The sequence below is a fragment of the Saccoglossus kowalevskii genome, chromosome 1 (genome assembly GCF_978046115.1).
Source record: "Saccoglossus kowalevskii chromosome 1, keSacKowa6.1, whole genome shotgun sequence".
NCBI lineage: Eukaryota > Metazoa > Hemichordata > Enteropneusta > Harrimaniidae > Saccoglossus > Saccoglossus kowalevskii.
This window is the reverse complement of record NC_140641.1, coordinates 40,896,159-40,924,092: the sequence shown is the minus strand read 5'-3', so window position 1 is coordinate 40,924,092 and position 27,934 is coordinate 40,896,159. Positions and strand designations below refer to the sequence as shown.

The 27,934-nt window shown below is 38.5% G+C and overlaps 1 protein-coding gene across 1 annotated transcript; it reads right to left on the bottom strand.

Moving 5' to 3' along the window:
* Positions 1-3,402: 3,402 nt before the first annotated feature.
* On the bottom strand, positions 3,403-24,927 carry LOC100371717 (calmodulin, striated muscle-like). The gene is made up of 4 exons (XM_085496436.1): positions 24,254-24,927; positions 18,900-19,043; positions 4,335-4,577; positions 3,403-3,697 (listed from the first exon to the last, which is right to left on the bottom strand). Exons 2-4 carry the CDS (start codon positions 18,940-18,942, stop codon positions 3,627-3,629), a joined length of 357 nt encoding a protein of 118 aa, XP_085352562.1. The 5' UTR covers positions 18,943-19,043; positions 24,254-24,927; the 3' UTR covers positions 3,403-3,626.
* Between the last annotated feature and the right edge of the window lie 3,007 nt (positions 24,928-27,934).

Sequence of the window (27,934 nt, the reverse complement as noted above, 5' to 3'; positions counted from 1 at the left end):
ACATATACACACCATCGCGCAATAATTTTCGAAGAAGTATATTTTAATTTTAATATAAACAATATTTATGGATAAACATTTAAGTATTCTCTGGTTCAGTGTTTCATGCGCAACTACAACTACAACTACAACTGCGCATCATTCAGTTCAAGAATGTGTTTTTTCATCAATATTGTAATATGGTTATTAACATGTAAATGTGACAGTAATTATTTTGACTGACGCCATTTGATGTGCGCATTCCTAATGCAATAGCAACTCATTAATATTGTTATGCATTACTAGTCCGCTATTAATAAGAAGGGTGCAAATAATTTAGTGATACGTTGAGCACGATGATTGCTCATATCCCACTGACCCATACTGTTTGTTAACTAACGTTACTCTATGTCATGTGATAACAGGTGCCATATTCCATCCCTACACATTGATAAGTAATTGACAGCGCAATTAATTGCATGCGGACAATAAGATAATCAATATTCCAGGGTTTATATATTTAGCAACATTAATTCATTATTAGGTGAAGACCTTCAAGTAGACAACTCTCCATTGGGACCTTTATTTGCCAATATTTCATTTTTAAATTATGTGAAAAGATTAACCGGATGTCTCAATTGCTTTTGGCAAATAATTTAATTCCAACACCGTTGCTATCAAGGCACCCCAATGACCATTCATGGTATATAGGGGTGTGAGTGTTATAATCTGACAATGCACCACGTAGAGAGGCCCCTTGTATAAATACTTAATAATTACTTCCTTTAGAGCATGAATATATTATAATACTGTTTTTGCTACGGGAAATTGCTTTATCTTACAATTCGAATTGCAAGCCGTCCATGTAACTGAACACACCGTGAACATAAATTAATTTGTGTATCAAATGTACAACATGATGAAGCCAACATTGTTTTCTCTTTAAAATATATAGGTACATTTTTATATAGATAACTGACTGTTAGTTATGGAACTCCAGCATTTTTTTGGTATATTCAATACTCGCAAGTAATTTTAGGGTAGGCATTTGTCAACACCGTCTATTACAGACTCCATTTAGAGAGATTCTTCTATAATTAGTACGTGATCTAAGAGATACTTCAATGTTGTGTTGTAAACACGGGTAATCATATACCGATACACACATTTGCAAATAAACTAATACGCTTTTCAGAACATGGATAATTTGACATATATGAACTGGATTAGATTATTCTCAAACACACACACTCCCCAGAGAAATACGCGATATAATACTGTGTAGTTTATCTTTTACGCAAACATCCCTGACATTTTATAATTAAAATAATTGCTTATAAGACATTTAGTAATTCAAATATACATAGATAGCAAAATCACCAATAATTGATATAACCAACTACAATGAACTGATGAATACCATCAATAAATAACAATAATATCATCAGTTCTCTATTCGATTATTTTTGGAAATAAACTGTGTTAATACATTTATGTAACGACTAACAAACATGTGTCTTTTAAATTCTAAAATAACTCATAATATGCAAATCGAGAAACTTGGACCTTAATTATGATAATCAACCTTTGCTCGATCGATTAATTAAATATGTTATTTGATTTTCTAAAAATGTGTGAAATGTACGAATTATAATAGTACTATATTATAGCAGGTTTTCATCATAAGGTCGGGTATTTCAAGCGTAACTAAACTACGTTACACGCGGAATCTTCTTATCACATACACTAGATATATTCCATGTGAGTATTTGGGTCAAGGGCACATATTAACTGCGTTATAAATCATATAATACCTTGTCAAATATTCCATCAAAGATAAAAGTGCTGTTTAGGTATGATTTGCGGTGTGTACTTTGTATTCCACCGTTCTGGCAAATAAAGAGGCCCTTTCTGGGGACTGGCGACAATAAAACACACACAAGGGTCGCTAGGGAGAAGAAATCACATGTGATCAATTCAACGACGGTAACGCTCTATCACAATATAACTTGACATGGAAATATACATCAATAAGGATATAAATCACAAATGACATTGAAATGATGAAACGCCCTGGCGCAGTTAGTTGTATCATTCTCAGCTAAAACAAAGTTTGATGTATGCTCACATAAAACTGGCGTGTTCTATATTTAAATTAGGGTGGACAGTGCATGTTTGAAAACGGGTACATTGGGTTCGTCATATTGTACGTAGGAATTAAGGTGGACAGGGTATGTTTGATAACGGGTACATCAGCTTTGTCGTACTGGACGTAGGCTAATAATGTACAACTGTCCTCCGTCCACGTGGGCGGTCTTTCTCGTACCAGCTACCGGGTATTCCAGTCCTGTAATTTAGTTCATAGTCCGTTGGGCTGAGTAACAGATAAATAAGACATACCAAGAAGAAAAAATAATCAATATAAACCATCCCTTATTATTTAAAAATAGATATCTTTGTTATAAATTTGTAATAAACATTCTACAAACGTTTAGCAAGATGGTGACCATACACCCCCCCAACACACATATGAATAAGACCGTGATTTCACAGACAGGTGCACTTACAAACACGGAGGCAAATTCTACCTCCATGGCTCGACTATAAACAAACGAAAACGGAAACAATGTATGAAAGCACTCGTATGTCGTGCAATCTGTTACTTTTTATAATGGCTTTTATTGTATGCATTGAATTTTAGACTTGGATGTCAATATGTATAGTACACCAATCGATCAGAAATGTAAACTTGCTGTAGTTTTATGACGTCTTCATGACGTATAGACGCTTTAGTACCAATTCGCTATATGAGCGACATGAAAACCATTCACAGCCTTATAGTTGTCAGATTTAGTTTGATTCTACTCTTCAATAAATTTTGCGATTATGGTGTCATTGAACTTTCACGTTTTTCAAGTACGATCTATGAACTAGGAAATCTAAGAATGTGACTTTCATGTAAGAGTAATATTTTGTCATGATTTCGTCATTTGGAAATGAAGATGTTGTTAAGAACACCCACAATTACACTGGATATAAAATGTTAAGGCATTACCGCTGATGGCGCCATTCACTCAGGCTCGTCGAAGATGCACATAACTAAAAGAAATAAACATTTCTTTTTTATGAATCATTAAAGACTTTACCATCCTGTATTAAACAGGGGAATGACAAGTATTTTATTTATATCAGATATATTATAGTATCCCTTTTGCATGCATGTATTTTACTACATTGTAATGCATTGCATTTACAGTTTTTGTTATTCGTAGCCTCGTTCTCATGACAAAATACTGGTATTACGACAGTGAATCGCAAATATGGACAAAATGTCACAAAAGTCAATGTTGCATTTTTTACAGACAAATATGCCAAAGACTGGTCCGGTTCTGCCAATCTTTTTGAAGCATGTTCCTACCAATATTTATTTAACATTTAACTATTTAATAAACAAATAAAAGATTGATATAAAACGAGTTTGTTACAGACGTTGAATGCATTAACACAGGGTCCATTGTGTGATGCTTATCCGATGAGTTTGTAAATAAATTATTCCAATTTATGTATTTGAGTCCATTTCTCATAATCATGACATTATAAAGTTCACTTTGACAAGTTACAACTGTGACGGTATCGCTGCGAATAATTCAAACTGTCAATGAGCTTGTTGACGAATCACATTTATCTTCATCACATAATCGCATCATTCGTAGAAATTCTGGAAACAAACAGAACAAACAGGTAAGTGTCTAGACTGGTGAGAGGAGCTTACATTACAAACCCACAATATAGTGTACCAAATGAATACATAAGATGTATTTCAGTTATGACGGTCAAGTTAAACTGTTCTATCGTACGAATTGTGTTGTCCCTGGCTATCAAACTTCCATTAAGTCTATAGTGTCTGTGAATATATCGCCAGTCTATTTGCACTGAAGTAAATTCAAAATACATTGTAATTACCATATGGATATACGATGAAATTCATCCAAACTATTTGTATTTGACTCATTTGCATATCACAAGACAATCGACGTACACAATACGTGTAATAGGGACATAGACACGAAATTTAGACGTCAAGCAACATCCCATATCGGGCTCTGGTCAACCCCTTAAAAGACTATAGTATCGACGATTGTTACTAAAATCATCGAACATACATTTTCGAGTATACAATTTTTTGAATTTCAGAATATTCTCGTCAACGGACGCCCACAGTGAAATACTACACACATTACACAGATCGGTAACAGAAACACAGCGCTTTAGATAAACTTATTTATCATTATTTGAGATGTTGTTGGTCACTCACCGGTAAGTGTGCCCTCAACGTCAATATAGGTATTGTTTACCTTCATAATTAATTTGCCCGTCATTGTTGGCGTCAGCAAACGCTAACATTTCCTTTATTTCTGCGTCAGGTATTTCCAACTCTTGCAGGTTTTCAAGCACATGTTGAATCTCTTTACCGTCTACATATCCGGACCCCTTGAGATCGAACACACGAAATGCTTCACGGACATCGTCGTCTCGATCCATCGTGTTTCTCGCAGATAATATTGACAAGAAATCACTGAACTCAATAGTCTTCTTTCCTGTACGAAAACAAGGCAATAGTAAACGTACTAATGACGTTTCACTTGACCCCTACATAAATTTACTATTGTCATAAACTATTGTATAGACCTTTTGCTTGGTCATGTATACCAACTCTTCATTAATTAATATATACTCTTCTACTAAACCAACTTGAAACCTCAAAAGAAAACCCTTCTGAATTCTGGAAAACATTGCGTGAAATGAATAATGAAGAATTGCACAACGAGTGTAATAACAATATAAAACCAGTTGAATGGCTTTGATACTTTACAAAGTTATTTAATGCAAATTCCACATCCCACAGTGATGATTTAACTACTGAATTAAAGAACAAAGAAGAACACATGGCTCTTAATTCTGACTTGAACGGTCCAATTCTAAAAGATGAAATATTAAAAGGGATTAACCTATGAAAAATAATAAAGCTTCGAGTCAAGATAAAATATGCAATGAAATGCTAAAACACAGCCAAACCAACTTACTGAAAGCCATACATAAGCTTTTTAATATAATTTTTAATTCAAAACACTTTCCAGATTCTTGGAACCTCAGTTTTTTAATACCAATCCACAAATCCGGCCCCAAATCCAACCCATCAAACTATAGAGACATTGCCATTTCTAGTTGCCTTGGCAAATTATTTACAAGCATTCTAAACATTAGACTAATCACATTCTTAGAGAAAAAGAACATACTTTCAAACAAGCAATTCGGATTCCGAAAAGATCGACGCACAACAGACAATATCTTCATTCTTAAGACAATAATTAACAAATATCTTTACCACAGTAGCACTGTCAATAACAAATAAAATATTAAAACACAAAAAATAATAGTAAAAATACAAATAAAATATATGCGTGGTTTGTTGACCTAAAAAAGGCCTTCGACAGTGTTTTGCATCAGGGGTTGCATATTAAATTGTTAAAACTTGGAATATCTATAAAAATCTATAAAATTATCAAAAATAAGTTTAGTAAGGTAAAATATAAAGTTAAGAGCAAAGAAGGATTAACTGAACACTTCACTTCAAGGGTGGGAGTAAAACAGGGCTGTAACTTAAGCCCAACCCTATTCAATATTTTCATAAACGATTTACCTGATGTTCTTAATTAACCTGGATGTGACCCACCCAAACTGCAAAATATACCTATTAACTGTATAATGTATGCTGACAATCTTGTAATACTTTCTGAATCGAAAACAGGATTACAAACTTGCCTTGATAATTTATCGATATACACTAAAACATGGCATCTAACTATGATCTTTAACAGATCAAACAGACTTCTAGAGAATAATATTTTCTTCTTTGAAGGTTGTGAGTTAATTAAAGTAAAATCAACCAATTACCTAGGATTAAGAGTAAGCGCTAATGTAAAATTCAAGGAAGGCCTAAAAAGCATAAAAAGAAAAGCTTTAAAGGCCTTTAAAGGTATACCACTGTCATTCTCTCTGTTTGATAAACTAATCAGACCAATGAAATTACACTAAAATCACCAATTGAAGATGTACATATAAATTATCTTCGTTTTCTTTTGGGCACATCCAAAAACACTACAACAATGGGTTTATACGGTGAACTTATACGTTACCTAATGGAGACTTTTATCGAAAAACAAATGATAACATATTTTAATCGTATAAAGAACTCGTCAAATCCATTACTATAACTGGCTTCCCAAGAAAATAAAGAAATTAATAGTGAATGGTACACCAATATAGATTCCCTATTGAATAACATCAACCAGTCTAACCTGGTCGACAGCGATGAAATTCTAACAGCAAGGCAATTAGGACAAATCAACAAAAATATACAAACATCATTCATATCAACTTGGAAAAGTGAATTACATAATGATAATCGATCAAAACAAAATGAAAAAAATAAATTAAGAACATACAGAGAATTAAAAAACAATTTAGCTTTTGACACATACCTTGTTACCCTAAAAAACATTGAGATGCGCGAAAATTTAACTAAATTCCGCCTCAGTGACCATAACTTGAAAATTGAGACTCGCAGACACAAAGGAATACCCCTTGCTAATAGATTATGCAACCTTTGTGATCAAAATGAAGTAGAAGATGAGTATCACCTCATGATGTCATGTAAAAGATATACCCCCGAAAGAAATTTCCTATTCGAAATGGCAAAAACCAAAATTCAAAACTTTAAAAATTTGCTACCAAAGACACAATTCATAGCCTTGCTAAACAACAGTGGCCTAACACTTCCCGTAGCAAGGTACCTACAGAAGTGTTTTGAAACAAGACGGCAACCCCAGTGACAACCTTCTTTTGAACACTATTTAAGTTTTGCATTTTGTTTTCTATCTATGGTAGTATCATAATTTTATACTTGCTATTATCTGTAATGTATTAGCTTAGTTTGATTTATTTTATCTATTTACATTTTTGTAACTTTTTATTCCTTCTTAAACTTTTCTAATCATTGTCAAACCTTCCAGGGAATGTGTAAGTATTAATAAAAAAATATTAGTATATATTGTGAACTATTGACTTTGTCACGGCGTGCAAGTCAGACCGGTCACAGTTATGACCTACGCCATGTATGTCAGACCGGCCACAGTTATAACCTATGCCAAGTATGTCAGATCGGCCACAGTTATAACCTATGCCATGTATGTCAGATCGGCCACAGCTATAACCTACGCCATGTATGTCAGACCAGTCATAGATATAACCTATGCCATGTATGTCAGACCAATCATAGCTATAACCTACGCCATGTATGTCAGACCAGTCATAGCTATAACCTACGCCATGTATGTCAGATCAGCCACAGTTATAACCTATGCCATGTATGTCTGATCGGCCACAGCTATAACCTATGCCATGTATGTCAGATCGGCCACAGCTATAACCTATGCCATGTATGTCAGATCGGCCACAGCTATAACCTATGCCATGTATGTCAGACCGGTCACAGTTATAACCTATGCCATGTATGTCAGATCAGCCACAGTTATAACCTATGCCATGTATGTCAGATCAGCCACAGTTATAACCTATGCCATGCATGTCAGATCGGCCACAGCTATAACCTATGCCATGTATGTCAGATCGGCCACATCTATAATCTACGCCATGTATGTCAGACCGGTCACAGATATAATCTACGTCATGTATGTCAGATCAGCCACAGCGATAACCTATGCCATGTATGTCAGACCAGTCATAGATATAACCTATGCCATGTATGTCAGACCAATCATAGCTATAACCTATGCCATGTATGTCAGGCCGGTTACAGTTATAACCTATGCCATGTATGTCAGACCAGTCATAGCTATAACCTACGCCATGTATGTCAGGCCAGTTACAGTTATAACCTATGCCATGTATGTCAGACCAGTCATAGCTATAACCTACGCCATGTATGTCAGACCGGTTACAGTTATAACCTATGCCATGTATGTCAGACCGGTCACAACTATAACCTACGCCATGTATGTCAGACCAGTCATAGCTATAACCTACGCCATGTATGTCTGACCGGTTGCAGTTATAACCTATGCTATATATGTCAGATCGGCCACAGCTATAACCTATGCCATGTATGTCAGACCGGTCACAGTTATAACCTACGCCATGTATGTCAGACCAGTCATAGCTATAACCTACGCCATGTATGCCAGACCAGTCATAGCTATAACCCATGCCATGTATGTCAGACCAGTCACAGCTATAACATATGCCATGTATGTCAGATCGGCCACAGATATAACCTACGCCATGCATGTCAGACCAGTCATAGCTATAACCTATGCCATGTATGTCAGACCGGTGACAGCTACAACCTACGCCATGTATGTCCGACCAGTCATAGCTATAACCTACGCCATGTATGTCAGACCAGTCATAGCTATAACCTACGCCATGTATGTCAGACAAGTCACAGCTATAACCTACGCCATGCATGTCAGACCAGTCATAGCTATAACCTACGCCATGTATGTCAGACCAGTCATAGTTATAACCTACGCCATGTATGTCAGACCGGTCACAGCTATAACCTATGCCATGTATGTCAGACCGGTCACAGCTATAACCTATGCCGTGTATGTCAGACCAGTCATAGCTATAACCTACGCCATGTATGTCAGACTGGTTACAGTTATAACCTATGCCATGTATGTCAGACCAGTCATAGCTATAACCTACACCATGTTTGCCAGACCAGTCATAGCTATAACCTACGCAATGTATGTCAGACCAGTCACAGATATAACCTACGCCATGTATGTCAGACCGGTCACAGCTATAAAATACGCCATGTATGTCAGATCGGCCACAGCTATAACTTATGCCATGTATGTCAGACCAGTCATAGCTATAACCTACGCCATGTATGTCAGACCGGTCACAGCTATAACCTATGCCATGTATGTCAGACCGGTCACAGTTATAACCTATGTCATGTATGTCAGATCTGCAACAGCTATAACCTACGCCATGCATGTCAGACCGGTCACAGTTATAACCAATGCGATGTATGTCAGATCGGCCTCAGCTATAACCTACGCCATGTATGTCAGACGGGTCACACTTATAACCTACCCCATGTATGTCAGACCGGTCACAGTTATAACCTACCCCATGTATGTCAGACCGGCCACAGCTATAACCTATGCCATGTATGTCAGATCTGCCACAGCTATAAAATACGCCATGTATGTCAGATCGGCCACAGCTATAACTTATGCCATGTATGTCAGACCGGTTACAGTTATAAATTCTGCCATGTATGTCAGACCGGTCACAGCTATAACCTATGCCATGTATGTCAGATTGGCCACCGCTATAACCTATGCCATATATGTCAGACCAGCCACAGCTTTAACCTATGCCATGTATGTCAGACCAGTCACAGTTATAACCTACGCCATGTATGTCAGACCGATCACAGCTATAACCTACGCCATGCATGTCAGACCGGTCACAGCTATAACCTACGCCATGTTTGTCAGATCTGCCACAGCTATAACCTACACCATATATGTCAGATCGGCCACAGCTATAACCTACGCCATATATGTCAGACCGGTCACAGTTATAACCTATGCCATGTATGTCAGGTTGGCCACCGCTATAACCTATGCCATATATGTCAAACCGGCCACAGCTATAACCTACGCCATGTATGTCAGATCGGCCACATCTATAATCTACGCCATGTATGTCAGACCGGTCACAGATATAATCTACGTCATGTATGTCAGATCAGCCACAGCGATAACCTATGCCATGTATGTCAGACCAGTCATAGATATAACCTATGCCATGTATGTCAGACCAATCATAGCTATAACCTATGCCATGTATGTCAGGCTGGTTACAGTTATAACCTATGCCATGTATGTCAGACCAGTCATAGCTATAACCTATGCCATGTATGTCAGGCCAGTTACAGTTATAACCTATGCCATGTATGTCAGACCAGTCAAAGCTATAACCTACGCCATGTATGTCAGACCGGTTACAGTTATAACCTATGCCATGTATGTCAGACCGGTCACAACTATAACCTACGCCATGTATGTCAGACCAGTCATAGCTATAACCTACGCCATGTATGTCTGACCGGTTGCAGTTATAACCTATGCTATATATGTCAGATCGGCCACAGCTATAACCTATGCCATGTATGTCAGACCGGTCACAGTTATAACCTACGCCATGTATGTCAGACCAGTCATAGCTATAACCTACGCCATGTATGCCAGACCAGTCACAGCTATAACATATGCCATGTATGTCAGATCGGCCACAGATATAACCTACGCCATGCATGTCAGACCAGTCATAGCTATAACCTATGCCATGTATGTCAGACCGGTGACAGCTACAACCTACGCCATGTATGTCCGACCAGTCATAGCTATAACCTACGCCATGTATGTCAGACCAGTCATAGCTATAACCTACGCCATGTATGTCAGACCAGTCACAGCTATAACCTACGCCATGCATGTCAGACCAGTCATAGCTATAACCTACGCCATGTATGTCAGACCAGTCATAGTTATAACCTACGCCATGTATGTCAGACCAGTCACAGCTATAACCTATGCCATGTATGTCAGACCGGTCACAGCTATAACCTATGCAATGTATGTCAGACCAGTCATAGCTATAACCTACGCCATGTATGTCAGAATGGTTACAGTTATAACCTATGCCATGTATGTCAGACCAGTCATAGCTATAACCTACACCATGTTTGCCAGACCAGTCATAGCTATAACCTACGCCATGTATGTCAGACCAGTCACAGCTATAACCTACGCCATGTATGTCAGACCAGTCATAGTTATAACCTACGCCATGAATGTCAGACCGGTCACAGCTATAACCTATGCCATGTATGTCAGACCAGTCATAGCTATAACCTACGCCATGTATGTCAGACTGGTTACAGTTATAACCTATGCCATGTATGTCAGACCAGTCATAGCTATAACCTACACCATGTTTGCCAGACCAGTCATAGCTATAACCTACACAATGTATGTCAGACCAGTCACAGCTATAACCTACGCCATGTATGTCAGACCGGTCACAGCTATAAAATACGCCATGTATGTCAGATCGGCCACAGCTATAACTTATGCCATGTATGTCAGACCAGTCATAGCTATAACCTACGCCATGTATGTCAGACCGGTCACAGCTATAACCTATGCCATGTATGTCAGACCGGTCACAGTTATAACCTATGTCATGTATGTCAGATCTGCAACAGCTATAACCTACGCCATGCATGTCAGACCGGTCACAGTTATAACCAATGCGATGTATGTCAGATCGGCCTCAGCTATAACCTACGCCATGTATGTTAGACGGGTCACACTTATAACCTACCCCATGTATGTCAGACCGGTCACAGTTATAACCTACCCAATGTATGTCAGACCGGCCACAGCTATAACCTATGCCATGTATGTCAGATCTGCCACAGCTATAAAATACGCCATGTATGTCAGATCGGCCACAGCTATAACTTATGCCATGTATGTCAGACCGGTCACAGTTATAAATTCTGCCATGTATGTCAGACCGGTCACAGCTATAACCTATGCCATGTATGTCAGATTGGCCACCGCTATAACCTATGCCATATATGTCAGACCAGCCACAGCTTTAACCTATGCCATGTATGTCAGACCAGTCACAGTTATAACCTACGCCATGTATGTCAGACCGATCACAGCTATAACCTACGCCATGCATGTCAGACCGGTCACAGCTATAACCTACGCCATGTTTGTCAGATCTGCCACAGCTATAACCTACACCATATATGTCAGATCGGCCACAGCTATAACCTACGCCATATATGTCAGACCGGTCACAGTTATAACCTATGCCATGTATGTCAGATTGGCCACCGCTATAACCTATGCCATATATGTCAAACCGGCCACAGCTATAACCTACGCCATGTTTGTCAGACCGGTCACAGCTATAACCTACGCCATGTATGTCAGACAGGTCACAGTTATAGCCTACGTCATGTATGTCAGATCAGCCACAGCGATAACCTATGCCATGTATGTCAGACCAGTCATAGATATAACCTATGCCATGTATGTCAGACCAATCATAGCTATAACCTATGCCATGTATGTCAGGCTGGTTACAGTTATAACCTATGCCATGTATGTCAGACCAGTCATAGCTATAACCTACGCCATGTATGTCAGGCCAGTTACAGTTATAACCTATGCCATGTATGTCAGACCAGTCATAGCTATAACCTACGCCATGTATGTCAGACCGGTTACAGTTATAACCTATGCCATGTATGTCAGACCGGTCACAACTATAACCTACGCCATGTATGTCAGACCAGTCATAGCTATAACCTACGCCATGTATGTCTGACCGGTTGCAGTTATAACCTATGCTATATATGTCAGATCGGCCACAGCTATAACCTATGCCATGTATGTCAGACCGGTCACAGTTATAACCTACGCCATGTATGTCAGACCAGTCATAGCTATAACCTACGCCATGTATGCCAGACCAGTCACAGCTATAACATATGCCATGTATGTCAGATCGGCCACAGATATAACCTACGCCATGCATGTCAGACCAGTCATAGCTATAACCTATGCCATGTATGTCAGACCGGTGACAGCTACAACCTACGCCATGTATGTCCGACCAGTCATAGCTATAACCTACGCCATGTATGTCAGACCAGTCATAGCTATAACCTACGCCATGTATGTCAGACCAGTCACAGCTATAACCTACGCCATGCATGTCAGACCAGTCATAGCTATAACCTACGCCATGTATGTCAGACCAGTCATAGTTATAACCTACGCCATGTATGTCAGACCAGTCACAGCTATAACCTATGCCATGTATGTCAGACCGGTCACAGCTATAACCTATGCCATGTATGTCAGACCAGTCATAGCTATAACCTACGCCATGTATGTCAGAATGGTTACAGTTATAACCTATGCCATGTATGTCAGACCAGTCATAGCTATAACCTACACCATGTTTGCCAGACCAGTCATAGCTATAACCTACGCCATGTATGTCAGACCAGTCACAGCTATAACCTACGCCATGTATGTCAGACCAGTCATAGTTATAACCTACGCCATGAATGTCAGACCGGTCACAGCTATAACCTATGCCATGTATGTCAGACCAGTCATAGCTATAACCTACGCCATGTATGTCAGACTGGTTACAGTTATAACCTATGCCATGTATGTCAGACCAGTCATAGCTATAACCTACACCATGTTTGCCAGACCAGTCATAGCTATAACCTACGCAATGTATGTCAGATCAGTCACAGCTATAACCTACGCCATGTATGTCAGACCGGTCACAGCTATAAAATACGCCATGTATGTCAGATCGGCCACAGCTAAAACTTATGCCATGTATGTCAGACCAGTCATAGCTATAACCTACGCCATGTATGTCAGACCGGTCACAGCTATAACCTATGCCATGTATGTCAGACCGGTCACAGTTATAACCTATGTCATGTATGTCAGATCTGCAACAGCTATAACCTACGCCATGCATGTCAGACCGGTCACAGTTATAACCAATGCGATGTATGTCAGATCGGCCTCAGCTATAACCTACGCCATGTATGTTAGACGGGTCACACTTATAACCTACCCCATGTATGTCAGACCGGTCACAGTTATAACCTACCCAATGTATGTCAGACCGGCCACAGCTATAACCTATGCCATGTATGTCAGATCTGCCACAGCTATAAAATACGCCATGTATGTCAGATCGGCCACAGCTATAACTTATGCCATGTATGTCAGACCGGTCACAGTTATAAATTCTGCCATGTATGTCAGACCGGTCACAGCTATAACCTATGCCATGTATGTCAGATTGGCCACCGCTATAACCTATGCCATATATGTCAGACCAGCCACAGCTTTAACCTATGCCATGTATGTCAGACCAGTCACAGTTATAACCTACGCCATGTATGTCAGACCGATCACAGCTATAACCTACGCCATGCATGTCAGACCGGTCACAGCTATAACCTACGCCATGTTTGTCAGATCTGCCACAGCTATAACCTACACCATATATGTCAGATCGGCCACAGCTATAACCTACGCCATATATGTCAGACCGGTCACAGTTATAACCTATGCCATGTATGTCAGATTGGCCACCGCTATAACCTATGCCATATATGTCAAACCGGCCACAGCTATAACCTACGCCATGTTTGTCAGACCGGTCACAGCTATAACCTACGCCATGTATGTCAGACAGGTCACAGTTATAGCCTACGTCATGTATGTCAGACCGGTCACAGCTATAACCTACGCCATGTATGTCAGACCGGTCACAGCTATAACCTACACCATGTTTGTCAGATTTGCCACAGTTATAACCTACGTCATGTATGTCAGACCTGTCACAGCTATAACCTACGCAATGTATGTCAGACCGGTCACAGCTATAACCTATGCCATGTTTGTCAGATTTGCCACAGCTATAACCTACGCCATGTATGTCAGACCAGTCACAGCTATAACCTACGCCATGTATGTCAGACCAGTCATAGTTATAACCTACGCCATGTATGTCAGACCGGTCACAGCTATAACCTACGCCATGTATGTCAGACCGGTCACAGCTATAACCTATGCCATGTATGTCAGACCAGTCATAGCTATAACCTACGCCATGTATGTCAGACTGGTTACAGTTATAACCTATGCCATGTATGTCAGACCAGTCATAGCTATAACCTACATCATGTTTGCCAGACCAGTCATAGCTATAACCTACGCCATGTATGTCAGACCAGTCACAGCTATAACCTACGCCATGTATGTCAGACCAGTCATAGTTATAACCTACGCCATGAATGTCAGACCGGTCACAGCTATAACCTATGCCATGTATGTCAGACCAGTCATAGCTATAACCTACGCCATGTATGTCAGACTGGTTACAGTTATAACCTATGCCATGTATGTCAGACCAGTCATAGCTATAACCTACACCATGTTTGCCAGACCAGTCATAGCTATAACCTACGCAATGTATGTCAGACCAGTCACAGCTATAACCTACGCCATGTATGTCAGACCGGTCACAGCTATAAAATACGCCATGTATGTCAGATCGGCCACAGCTATAACTTATGCCATGTATGTCAGACCAGTCATAGCTATAACCTATGCCATGTATGTCAGACAGGTCACAGCTATAACCTATGCCATGTATGTCAGACCGGTCACAGTTATAACCTATGTCATGTATGTCAGATCTGCAACAGCTATAACCTACGCCATGCATGTCAGACCGGTCACAGTTATAACCAATGCGATGTATGTCAGATCGGCCTCAGCTATAACCTACGCCATGTATGTTAGACGGGTCACACTTATAACCTACCCCATGTATGTCAGACCGGTCACAGTTATAACCTACCCAATGTATGTCAGACCGGCCACAGCTATAACCTATGCCATGTATGTCAGATCTGCCACAGCTATAAAATACGCCATGTATGTCAGATCTGCCACAGCTATAACCTACACCATATATGTCAGATCGGCCACAGCTATAACCTACGCCATATATGTCAGACCGGTCACAGTTATAACCTATGCCATGTATGTCAGATTGGCCACCGCTATAACCTATGCCATATATGTCAAACCGGCCACAGCTATAACCTACGCCATGTTTGTCAGACCGGTCACAGCTATAACCTACGCCATGTATGTCAGACAGGTCACAGTTATAGCCTACGTCATGTATGTCAGACCGGTCACAGCTATAACCTACGCCATGTATGTCAGACCGGTCACAGCTATAACCTACACCATGTTTGTCAGATTTGCCACAGTTATAACCTACGTCATGTATGTCAGACCTGTCACAGCTATAACCTACGCCATGTATGTCAGACCGGTCACAGCTATAACCTATGCCATGTTTGTCAGATTTGCCACAGCTATAACCTACGCCATGTATGTCAGACCAGTCACAGCTATAACCTACGCCATGTATGTCAGACCAGTCATAGTTATAACCTACGCCATGTATGTCAGACCGGTCACAGCTATAACCTACGCCATGTATGTCAGACCGGTCACAGCTATAACCTATGCCATGTATGTCAGACCAGTCATAGCTATAACCTACGCCATGTATGTCAGACTGGTTACAGTTATAACCTATGCCATGTATGTCAGACCAGTCATAGCTATAACCTACATCATGTTTGCCAGACCAGTCATAGCTATAACCTACGCCATGTATGTCAGACCAGTCACAGCTATAACCTACGCCATGTATGTCAGACCGGTCACAGCTATAAAATACGCCATGTATGTCAGATCGGCCACAGCTATAACTTATGCCATGTATGTCAGACCAGTCATAGCTATAACCTACGCCATGTATGTCAGACCGGTCACAGCTATAACCTATGCCATGTATGTCAGACCGGTCACAGTTATAACCTATGTCATGTATGTCAGATCTGCAACAGCTATAACCTACGCCATGCATGTCAGACCGGTCACAGTTATAACCAATGCGATGTATGTCAGATCGGCCTCAGCTATAACCTACGCCATGTATGTCAGACCGGTCACAGTTATAACCTACCCCATGTATGTCAGACCGGTCACAGTTATAACCTACCCCATGTATGTCAGACCGGTCACAGCTATAACCTATGCCATGTATGTCAGATCTGCCACAGCTATAAAATACGCCATGTATGTCAGATCGGCCACAGCTATAACTTATGCCATGTATGTCAGACCGGTCACAGTTATAAATCCCGCCATGTATGTCAGACCGGTCACAGCTATAACCTATGCCATGTAAGTCAGATTGGCCACCGCTATAACCTATGCCATATATGTCAGACCAGCCACAGCTTTAACCTATGCCATGTATGTCAGACCGGTCACAGTTATAACCTACGCCATGTATGTCAGACCGATCACAGCTATAACCTACGCCATGTATGTCAGACCGGTCACAGCTATAACCTACGCCATGTTTGTCAGATCTGCCACAGCTATAACCTACACCATAATAATAATAATAATAATAATCTTTATTGAAACCGTATCCCGGAGTGGGATCTTAATTGAAAATACAATAAAGTAATACAAAAAAGATAAAAAAATAACACAAGACATTCAAAGACAATAGAAAATAAAAAATTAAATTAAATTATTTGGCGGTTGGTTGAGGCAACTGGCATTTTAAGATTTTTTCTTGTCGTAATTTGAAACAAGTGTGGATGAATTTTCCTAGTTCAATGATTGTTTTGTCATTTTTAATTTTTAGTATATTTGTAAGTTTTTCGTCATCCGTCCCCAAGTTGCTTATATTGTATTTAATATTCTTGATCATGATTTCTCGTTCCTTCTTGTATAAATCACAATTGAGAAGAAAATGTTTTTCGTTTTCAATTTCCTGTTTGTCACAAACTGGGCAAATTCGGTCCTCCGCTAAAATGTTATTATATCTGCCCCTTTCGATTTGAAGGGTATGAGCACTTATTCTGAGTTTTGTCATAGCTGCTCTATGATTTGGATTTTTGATTGTGGTGAGATATTTTTCATATATGTCAGATCGGCCACAGCTATAACCTACGCCATATATGTCAGACCGGTCACAGTTATAACCTATGCCATGTATGTCAGATTGGCCACCGCTATAACCTATGCCATATATGTCAATCCGGCCAAAGCTATAACCTACGCCATGTTTGTCAGATCTGCCACAGCTATAACCTACGCCATATATGTCAGATCGGCCACAGCTATAACCTATGCCATGTATGTCAGACAGGTCACAGCTATAACCTACGCCATGTATGTCAGACCGGTCACAGCTATAACCTACGCCATGTATGTCAGACCGGTCACAGCTATAACCTACGCCATGTTTGTCAGATTTGCCACAGCTATAACCTACGCCATGTATGTCAGACCGGTCACAGCTATAACCTATGCCATGTATGTCAGACAGGTCACAGTTATAACCTACGCCATGTATGTCAGACCGGTCACAGCTATAACCTACGCCATGTATGTCAGACCGGTCACAGCTATAACCTACGCCATGTTTGTCAGATTTGCCACAGCTATAACCTACGCCATGTATGTCAGACCGGTCACAGCTATAACCTATGCCATGTATGTCAGACCGGTCACAACTATAACCTACGCCATGTATGTTAGACTGGTCACAGTTATAACCTACGCCATGTATTTCAGATCAGCCACAGCTATAACATACACAACCCCTGCCATGTATGTCGAATTTGTCAAAGCCACATCCACCACGCCCCAGTTATATGTTTCAGATCGGTCATAACTATAACCCCTGCCATATATGTCTGATTGGTCACAGCTATAACCTCCGCCATGTATGTCGAATCGGTCAAAGCCACACCCACCCCACCACTCCCCGTCATATATGTCAGATCGAACATAGCTATAACCCCCGCCATGTATGTCTTGATCGGTCACATCTATAAACCCCCACCATATATGTCGGCTCGGTCACAGCTATAACCCCCCCCCCAATGTATGTCCATTAATCACAGCTAAACCTTCGCCATGTATCAGATTAGTCACAGCTATACCACCTCGATGTATTGCTGATGTATGTCGGATTGGCCACAGCAATAAACACTGTCGGACCAGTCGCAGCCTTTAATATCACCATCATTTCCAGTATCTAATGGTCATTTGTATGATGAAAGGTTTCAAGATAAGTACCGTCAGCAGCGTGGTTGTTCCACAGTTTGTGTAGTTCCGGCATAGTAGGATTCTCTCCGCATGCTTTTAGTACTTCGCCAATTTCTTTAATTCGAACTTTACCATCACCAAACCTGTCGTAATAAAGAAATGCCTCTCGGAACTCTAGAAAACAATGAAAGCGGTATTGTTCACTGCCCACATTACCACATCACCGGACACACACTTAAACATTTAGCCCATATATAATACAAACCTAAACATGTAGCCCATATATAATACAAACCTAAACATGTAGCCCATATATAATACAAACCTAAACATGTAGCCCATATATAATACAAACTTAAACATGTAACTCATGTATAATACAAACCTAAACATGTAGCCCATATACAATACACTCCTAAACATGCAGCCCATATATAATACACACAGCCCATAGATATTACACATCTAAACATTTAGCCATTATATAACGCACACCTGAACATGCAGCCCGCATCTAACACACTCCTAAACATGTAGCCTATATATAATAGACACCTAAACATATAGCCATTATATAATACACACCTACACATATAGCCCATAACTAATACACACCTAAACATGTAGTACATATATAATACACCTCTAATCGAGTAGCCCATATACAATACACTCCTAAAAATGTAGCCCATGTATAATAGACACCTAAATATGTAGCCCATATATAACACACCCCTAAACATGTAGCCCATATAAATTACACACCTAAACATATAGCCATTACATAACACACACCTAAACATATAGCCATTATATAATACACACCTAAACATATAGCCATTATATAATACACACCTAAACATGAAGCCCATAAATTATACACACCTAAACATGTAGCCCATATATAATGCACCTCTAATCGTGTAGCTCATATATAACACACACCTAAACATGTAGCCGATATATAATATACACCTAAACATGCAGCCCATATATAACACACCTAAACATGTAGCCCATATATAATAGACACCTAAATATGTAGCCCATATATAATACACCTCTAATTATGTAGCCCATATATGATAGACACCTAAACATATAGCCCCTATATAATACACATCTAAATATAAAGCCCATATATAATACACACCTAAACATGTAGCCAATATATACTCAGCAAAAATATTTTCGCCTATAAGATACACCTAAACGTGATGCCTATATTGACACACACCTACACCTGTAGCCCATATGTAATACACACCTACACATGTTGCCCATATATAATACACACCTAAACATGTAGCCCATACATAATACACCTCTAATCGTGTAGCCCATATATAATAAACACCTAAACATGTAGCCAAAATATACTCAGCAAAAAATGTTTCGCCTATAAGACACACCTAATCATATACACCTAAACGTGATGCCGATATTGACACACACCTACACATGTAGCCCATATATAATAGACACCTAAATATGTAGCCCATATATAACACACCCCTAAACATGTAGCCCATACAAATTACACACCTAAACATGTAGCCCATAAATAATACACACCTAAACATGTAGCCCATATACAATACACACCTAAACATGTAGCCCATACATAATACACCTCTAATCGTGTAGCCCATATATAATAAACACATAAACATGCAGCCTATATATAACACAGCTAAACATGTAGCGCATACATAATGTACACCTAAATATGTAGCCCATATATAATACACACCTAAACATGTTGCCCATACATAACACACACCTGAACATGCAGCCCATAAATAATACACATCTAAACATGTAGCCCATATAAAACATACTCTTAAACATGTAGCCCATATATAATACACCCCTAAACATGTAGTCCCTATATAATACAGCCATAAACATTTAGTCTATATATAATAAACACCTAAACATGTAGGCCAGATATAATACATACCTACACATGTTGCTCAGATATAATATACACCTAAACAAGTAGCCCCTACATAATGCACACATAAATATATAGCCCATATATAATACACATCTAAACATGTAGCCAATATATAATCAGCAAAAAATGTTTCGCGTATAAGACACACCAAAACATATACACCTAAACGTCATGCCGATATTGACACACACAAACACATGTAGCCCATATGTAATACACACCTAAACATGTAGCCCATGTATAATACACACCTAAACATGTAGCCCATGTATAATACACACCTACACATGTAGCCCATACATAATACACACCTACACATGTTGCCCATATATAATACACATCTAAACATGTAGCCCATATATAATACACATCTAAACATGTAGCCCATATAAATTACACACCTAAACATGTAGCCCATATATAATACACACCTACACATGTTGCCCATATATAATACACACCTACACATGTTGCCCATATATAAAACACACCTACACATGTTGCCCATATATAATACAGACCAAAACATGTAGCCAATATATACTCAGCAATAAATGCTTCGCCTATAAGACACACCTAAACATATAAACCTAATCGTGATGCCGATATTGACACACACTTACACATGTAGCCCATATGTAATACACACCCAAACATATTGTACATATATAATACACACATAAACATTTAGCTTATAATACGCATCTGAACATGTAGCCAATATATAATCAACAACAAACTGCTTAGCCTGTAACGCAAACCTAAACGCGTAGCCAATATATAATACACACCTAAACATGTAGCCCATATATAACATAAACCTTAACATGTAGCCCATATATAATACACACCTAAACATATGTTGTCAATATAGAATACACACATTCTCGTTTATCTATATATAACACATATGTAACCAATTTAAATTCTATTTGAGAGTTGTTTGAGCTCAGTCAAACCTACCAGCGCTGGTGCTGTTTTCAACGCAATGGTCTTGAGTTTTTGTTAAGTTGAAAATAACAAAATATTTAAACCAACTGCGATCATTTGTTTATATGAATCTTACTGTATCCAGTATTATCCGCGATAAAGGCATTGATGCTAAGGTGAATGATATACAGTATTACCGAGATTAGTATATCAAACTGTTTTGATATGACTGGTCCATGACAGACCAATATCCTACGACACATATGTAGGCCACGGTACAAGGATCAAATGAATTCCTCAAATAGGAGTTTGAGTCATTGTGCAAATTTATGTTTTACTTTTGTGACGGGCCAGTAGATCGCAACAATTACACTAATCCGGATTCGTTTACCTGGGTCAATTGTTTAATGAATTAGGAAATGCAGCTGTTACCATGCAATAGCCTATTCTGTTACGACTGGAATATTTGGAATATACAGTACCGCTCAACTGGAAAAGTTGGTTCATTATATAACAACCGATGCATTACAACCAATTCGAGGTTGAGAGTGCTACCATGGCATAACATAACCTGCATTTCAAATATATGGAGAACTTTGTTCCATGAATTATCTCAAATACAATTGCTTTTCATGAACTAATTTTGAGGAAAGAGGTAAAATATAATAGATATACTCATGAGTTGCTCACCCTGGATCTGCTCCTCCGAAAATGTGGAAATGTTTGTACAAGTACACTCCTTAAAAAACAAAGGATGCAATTGAAATGTAAGCTGAGGGCTCACTCTGAAGACAGAAGGTATATTGATATTAAGGTAGAGATGCAGGTTCGTGGGCACTTAGGAGTGAATTTTTTTTTTTTTTTTTTGCTTTTTATTATCCAAACAGTCTTGGCTATAGACTGTTAACATTTTGTAGAATTGTGAATAGTGGAACATACTCAAAAACGATTTTAAAATATAGATAACAGGTGCAAACATTCTCTCTTTTGAATGCTTAGCAAGATTTAGCAAGACTGTACATAAATAATAAAAAAGAAATGTGGTGAAAAAAAGGAATGACGGGATCTCCATATTATGCACTATATTTAACTTTTAACAATACGATAATACATTTAAATTTGGAACTGTTACAGCCATTTTAATTATGCGCATTAGCAAACTTCTTACTGAGTGAATTGCTATGCAAATTAGCAATTGTCTCAGCTTCTTTTTAGTGCACATCCCACAACTTTAAAAAAAATAGCTCCTAGACGCTTTGACCTTTTGTTTTGAAATTTTCACAAATGATTGACAATGTGTTTATCTTCAAAACGCCGTCGGAGCATTGTTTTTAGTTGAACAGTGTTACAACAATCGTACAGACAACTAGCCTGGTTGTTAATTTATGCATAAACTTGAAGTAGGAAAATTTGGGCTGCTGCCCTGCAAAATTGACAACTGGTAGACAGTTTTTGAGACGGCACTTTCTTCATAGTAAACAGATGTACCCATAAATCGTTTTTTTTACAGAAAAAAGTAGCATGGTTTAGGAACTAATTTTTTTTAATCAGTTTTGACCACAAAAAGCACATTTTTGTGCACATTTCAAACTCCATAAAAAAATACTAACAACATTTTAAAATTCATACAATAAGCTTTCGAAAATATATAGTTCTGTGGACTAGAGAGGTCATCTTGGTTTTCTAATTAACTAATTAAAATACCTTTCAGCTAAACTGCATCTCTACCTTAAACGGGGGTACACCTACAAATAACGAATGAAAGTTTATCTACTTACGTGCTCTTGCTGAGCAAACTATCGCGTAAGGTCTTACGTAACCAATTACGCCAATTTGCATATAACTATAAAACAATGACTTACAGCAAACAAATATAGAATCGAAACCTCTCAAACATTTTAGGTCAATTTTCGTTCAGGGGTAATATAATTTTGTGAGTCAAACCGTGATATGCAAGACGTGCCCGATACACACTAATACATGGTGATGTGGAGGACGTGCCCGATACACACCAATGCATGGTGATGTGGAGGACGTGCCCGATACACACCAATACATGGTGATGTGGAGGACGTGCCTGATACACACCAATACATGGTGATGTGGAGGACGTGCCCGATACACACCAATTCATGGTGATGTGGAGGACGTGCCTGATACACACTAATACATGGTGATGTGGAGGACGTGCCCGATACACACCAATGCATGGTGATGTGGAGGACGTGCCTGATACACACCAATACATGGTGATGTGGAGGACGTGCCCGAGGCATACCAATACATGGTGATGTGGAGGACGTGCCCGAGACATACCAATACATGGTGATGTGGAGGACGTGCCCGATATACACCAATACATGGTGATGTGGAGGACGTGCCCGAGACATACCAATACATGGTGATGTGAAGGACGTGCCCCATATGCACTAATACATGGTGATGTGGAGGACGTGCCCGAGACATACTAATAGTGGAGGAGGCGTTTACTTACCATTTATCAGCAAACTGAACAACTTGATCTTCAAATTGCAGAATATAGCTTTCCAGCAACGATGAAACTGACTTCTTTAACAATATTAAATAACCATCAATCCAATCATAAAACTAGTTTTCTCTACAGAATACCTTCAAACAAGTATTCAGATGACTCGCTTGACATGGTGTTTTCTTGATTGTGCCTTCAAGCACGTTAAGTCACGTGATCGTCCGATTTGATCGTTCTAACTTACTGGACACCCTGCATTATTACCATCATATTTGTCTTTCTAAAGTCACTCATAAAGTTTACTTTAAAATTGATTTCGATCTATTATAGTTCAGTTATTGTAATTTTACTAACACAGACTATGATTACTATGAACATACAGCTCCTGCTACTTGGGTCATTCTTTGGGATGTTTAAATACATTGTGAAATTGTCAGCCACAAATACAGACACAATAGAACAGACAGATTGCGTGTTCCGTCGACATTATACATTGCTGATACCACGCACAACACTGGATCAAACCGTCACGTGTGCAACAAACTGACCTGTGATATTCCGTCATATGCCGGTGTAATGGATAAATCGAGGTAATTGTTTCACTTTAAGGAGTCACGCCATTTCCTATTGGCCTAGACACGTTCGGTTTACGAGTAAGACGTGTCTAGTGTGTCAGCCGCCAAACTGAGGTTATAACAACCTCCAGCTGATACCATTGACGTATCAAATCAATGAACCATAAATCACGTGATTTACCAGTAAATTCCTTGTTTTGATGTGAGTGTGGATGTGGTATATACACAAAATAACAGCATCCATATATTCCACACGTTTTATAATAACGTATATTAACTACTGTAAGGCTGACACATTTTAATATACAGTATGCATTATTTTTACAGTTGTATTCATATGCTAAGTTTAATTGCTAAAGATAAATGTACGTAACTTGAAAACTGGCATTGTCTTTGCTACATAACTGTAACATGTTTTTAAACCGCTATTGTAAATCAGACCTTGCCCATTGGCGAAGACAGCTTTCGTAAAGATGCAACGTCCGGAGTTAACGAAAACGTTCTTCATAAATTATTTTTAAAAAAGTGAATGGAGAAGAGAGATTCGAACACACAAGAGCAAAGCCTATAACGTGATATGTGATTTCTGATGGTGTTTCTTGCGGAAATTAAGATTAGAAGGAGTTGTTTAATGTAAAGTAAATTATTCACGACAAGATAGATATCCTGCTTATTGGATATGGCCACACACCTAACGATAAGAACTTGGTCTGGTCTATTGGCATTAGAATGCTGGGTATTTATGTGGAATTTGATGACATGAAATCTGTTGAAAAAATAAATTAAATAAATTAGAAAAAAAAATGTGGGCCATTGCCACAGAGGGCGCTCTCCATCATAAGAGCCATTTTACTTCTTAAATCCATAAGGTTGTCTAAAATACTTAACGTTGATACCATGATTCACAAATCACAAATTAGCAAATTCACAAATGTATGCATAAATTAACACCCAGGCTAGTTGTCTGTACGATTGTTGTAACACCGTTCAACCAAAAACAATGCCCCGAAGGCGTTTTATAGATAAACACATTGTCAATCATTTGTAAAAAAATTCAAAACAAAAGGTCAAAGCGTCTAGAAGCTATTTTTTTTTTTTAAAGTTCTGGGATGTGCACCAAAATGAAGCTGAGATAATTGATAATTTGCATAACAATTCACTCAGTAAGAAGTTCGCTAATGCTCAAATTTAAATGTATTATCGTTTTGTTAAAAGTTAAATATAGTGCATAATATGGAGATCCCGTTATTTTTTTTTTCACATGTTTCTTTTTTTATTATTTATGTACAGCCTTGCTAAATCTTGCTAAGCATTCAAAAGAAAGAATGTTTGCACCTGTTATCTAGAAAAAAAAAAATTACTCCCAAGTGCCCACAAACCTGCATCTCTACCTTAAAATGCAGTTATTAACAACTGGGAGCCAGTGTAAGTCGATACGTGATACAATTTGCGTGAACGCCAGACTAATTAAACGCTCTGTGTCATTTGAACATACTCTATACACGAGTGAGTTGGTATTCGACTATTGCAATAACACATAGAAAGCAATGGATACTATTAGTTTGTCATACACGTCCAATGCAACAGTTTAGTTAAGTGAGTTCCTTCTCACCAACTAACACCATTAACTAAGTTAGACATTGGGTTAAATAAGCAATTTTCATGATATCTGGGGAAAAGTTTTGCACAAACATGATAAATGAGTAGGTATGGTGATGACTATTTCATTTTCTAAAACAAGTTAGAATAAAATTACAAAACTTTCACAACATCCTCAAGTCGATATAATTGTAATTCGCTTCAAAATAATATTTCCTTACCAGCGGCCAAGTAGATGTTGCAAATTTAAAATCTAACAATACATGATTGAACAGTCAACAGAACATTATACTTGGTATGCAATATTAGCGGTAGAGAATACACATTGAGGTGGGTACACTATACATATACTGGACATCATCAAATCCTACAAGTTTTAAATATGTCCATATGTTTGTGTTGCATAGCTGCCAAATCTCACTATGCTAGTAATGTTCCCCCAGAAATTGATTACGACAAACCAGCCAACTTTGCTACTGTAGTCGTTAGCAAGCTATGGACATCCGTTGGCATTTAACTTAAGAAGTCCATTCACACGCTGTAGATAATTTACCTTTAGTCTGTATATGTACACCAACCGTAATTGAGGATACAATAATCAGGTTAATATCACATGAGCATTTGGCCGAATATGAAATTGGATATGTCTCAAAATATGTAGCATTATGTGTTGAGTGTCCTGTAAACTTGGTGTGACTATGAGTAGTCTTGATTAGTTCAGTTCATGTATATCATGTATATTAACTGATTCTTGAGAATAATTTATAAACACCATTCTTCATTGATTACAAAACAGCAAAATGAATATAGTTTAAGATTCACCAACTACCAATCAAAGATGAAACAGTGGCAGTGATTGGATCACTTCCCATAAATGAACTGACTGAGATATTTCAAGAGTATGTTTATCTTTGTTTATTAATTATCTTTGACGCTGTTAAACTAAATTTATATAAGGCATAAACACGTTTTTGCTATGGGTGAAGTAAGAAAATAAAAGAGATAAATGTATATTTAATGTGTACGTATATATTTCATTTATCAGTCGATTCGTTGTAAGGCAACCTGTATAGCAAACACAATTGTAAGATTATTACAGTGTTTCTCAAAAAAGTTAATGTTTCTTTAAGGGTTACCAAGAAGTTGCAATACAGTGAGTGTCACTAACAATGTTTATCAATGTACGCATGTATTTGTACACACCAGGTACATTCTGTCAGAGTGCACAGGTGAAGATGAGTATATATTTACTTCAAGTCAACGGGGTCATGCGCTGATAAATTTATAATTCAATATTTTATTGAACATTAAAATAAATACGTAACCTAAAACGTGACCCTTTTTATTCCACCCAATATATGGCATATCGTGAAATAGTAAACTGAATCATTCATATTAATTTGGATGACAATCCATTGCATCAGATAGTCGCATATTAAGATTTATAGATCGTACAACTAGTGGCAAATACCCATAAACGAGAAAATCACATATAATGTCATCTAGTATGTGT

Excerpts from the sequence above, each read along its gene's own strand:
- LOC100371717 (XM_085496436.1), bottom strand. The coding sequence starts at position 18,942 with ATGCCGGAACTACACAAACTGTGGAACAACCACGCTGCTGACG. Across the intron at positions 4,578-18,899 it reads GAACAACCACGCTGCTGACG|GAAAGAAGACTATTGAGTTC; the intron begins GTACTTATCTTG and ends GTTTTCGTACAG. Across the intron at positions 3,698-4,334 it reads CGGGCAAATTAATTATGAAG|AATTTCTACGAATGATGCGA; the intron begins GTAAACAATACC and ends GTTTGTTTCCAG.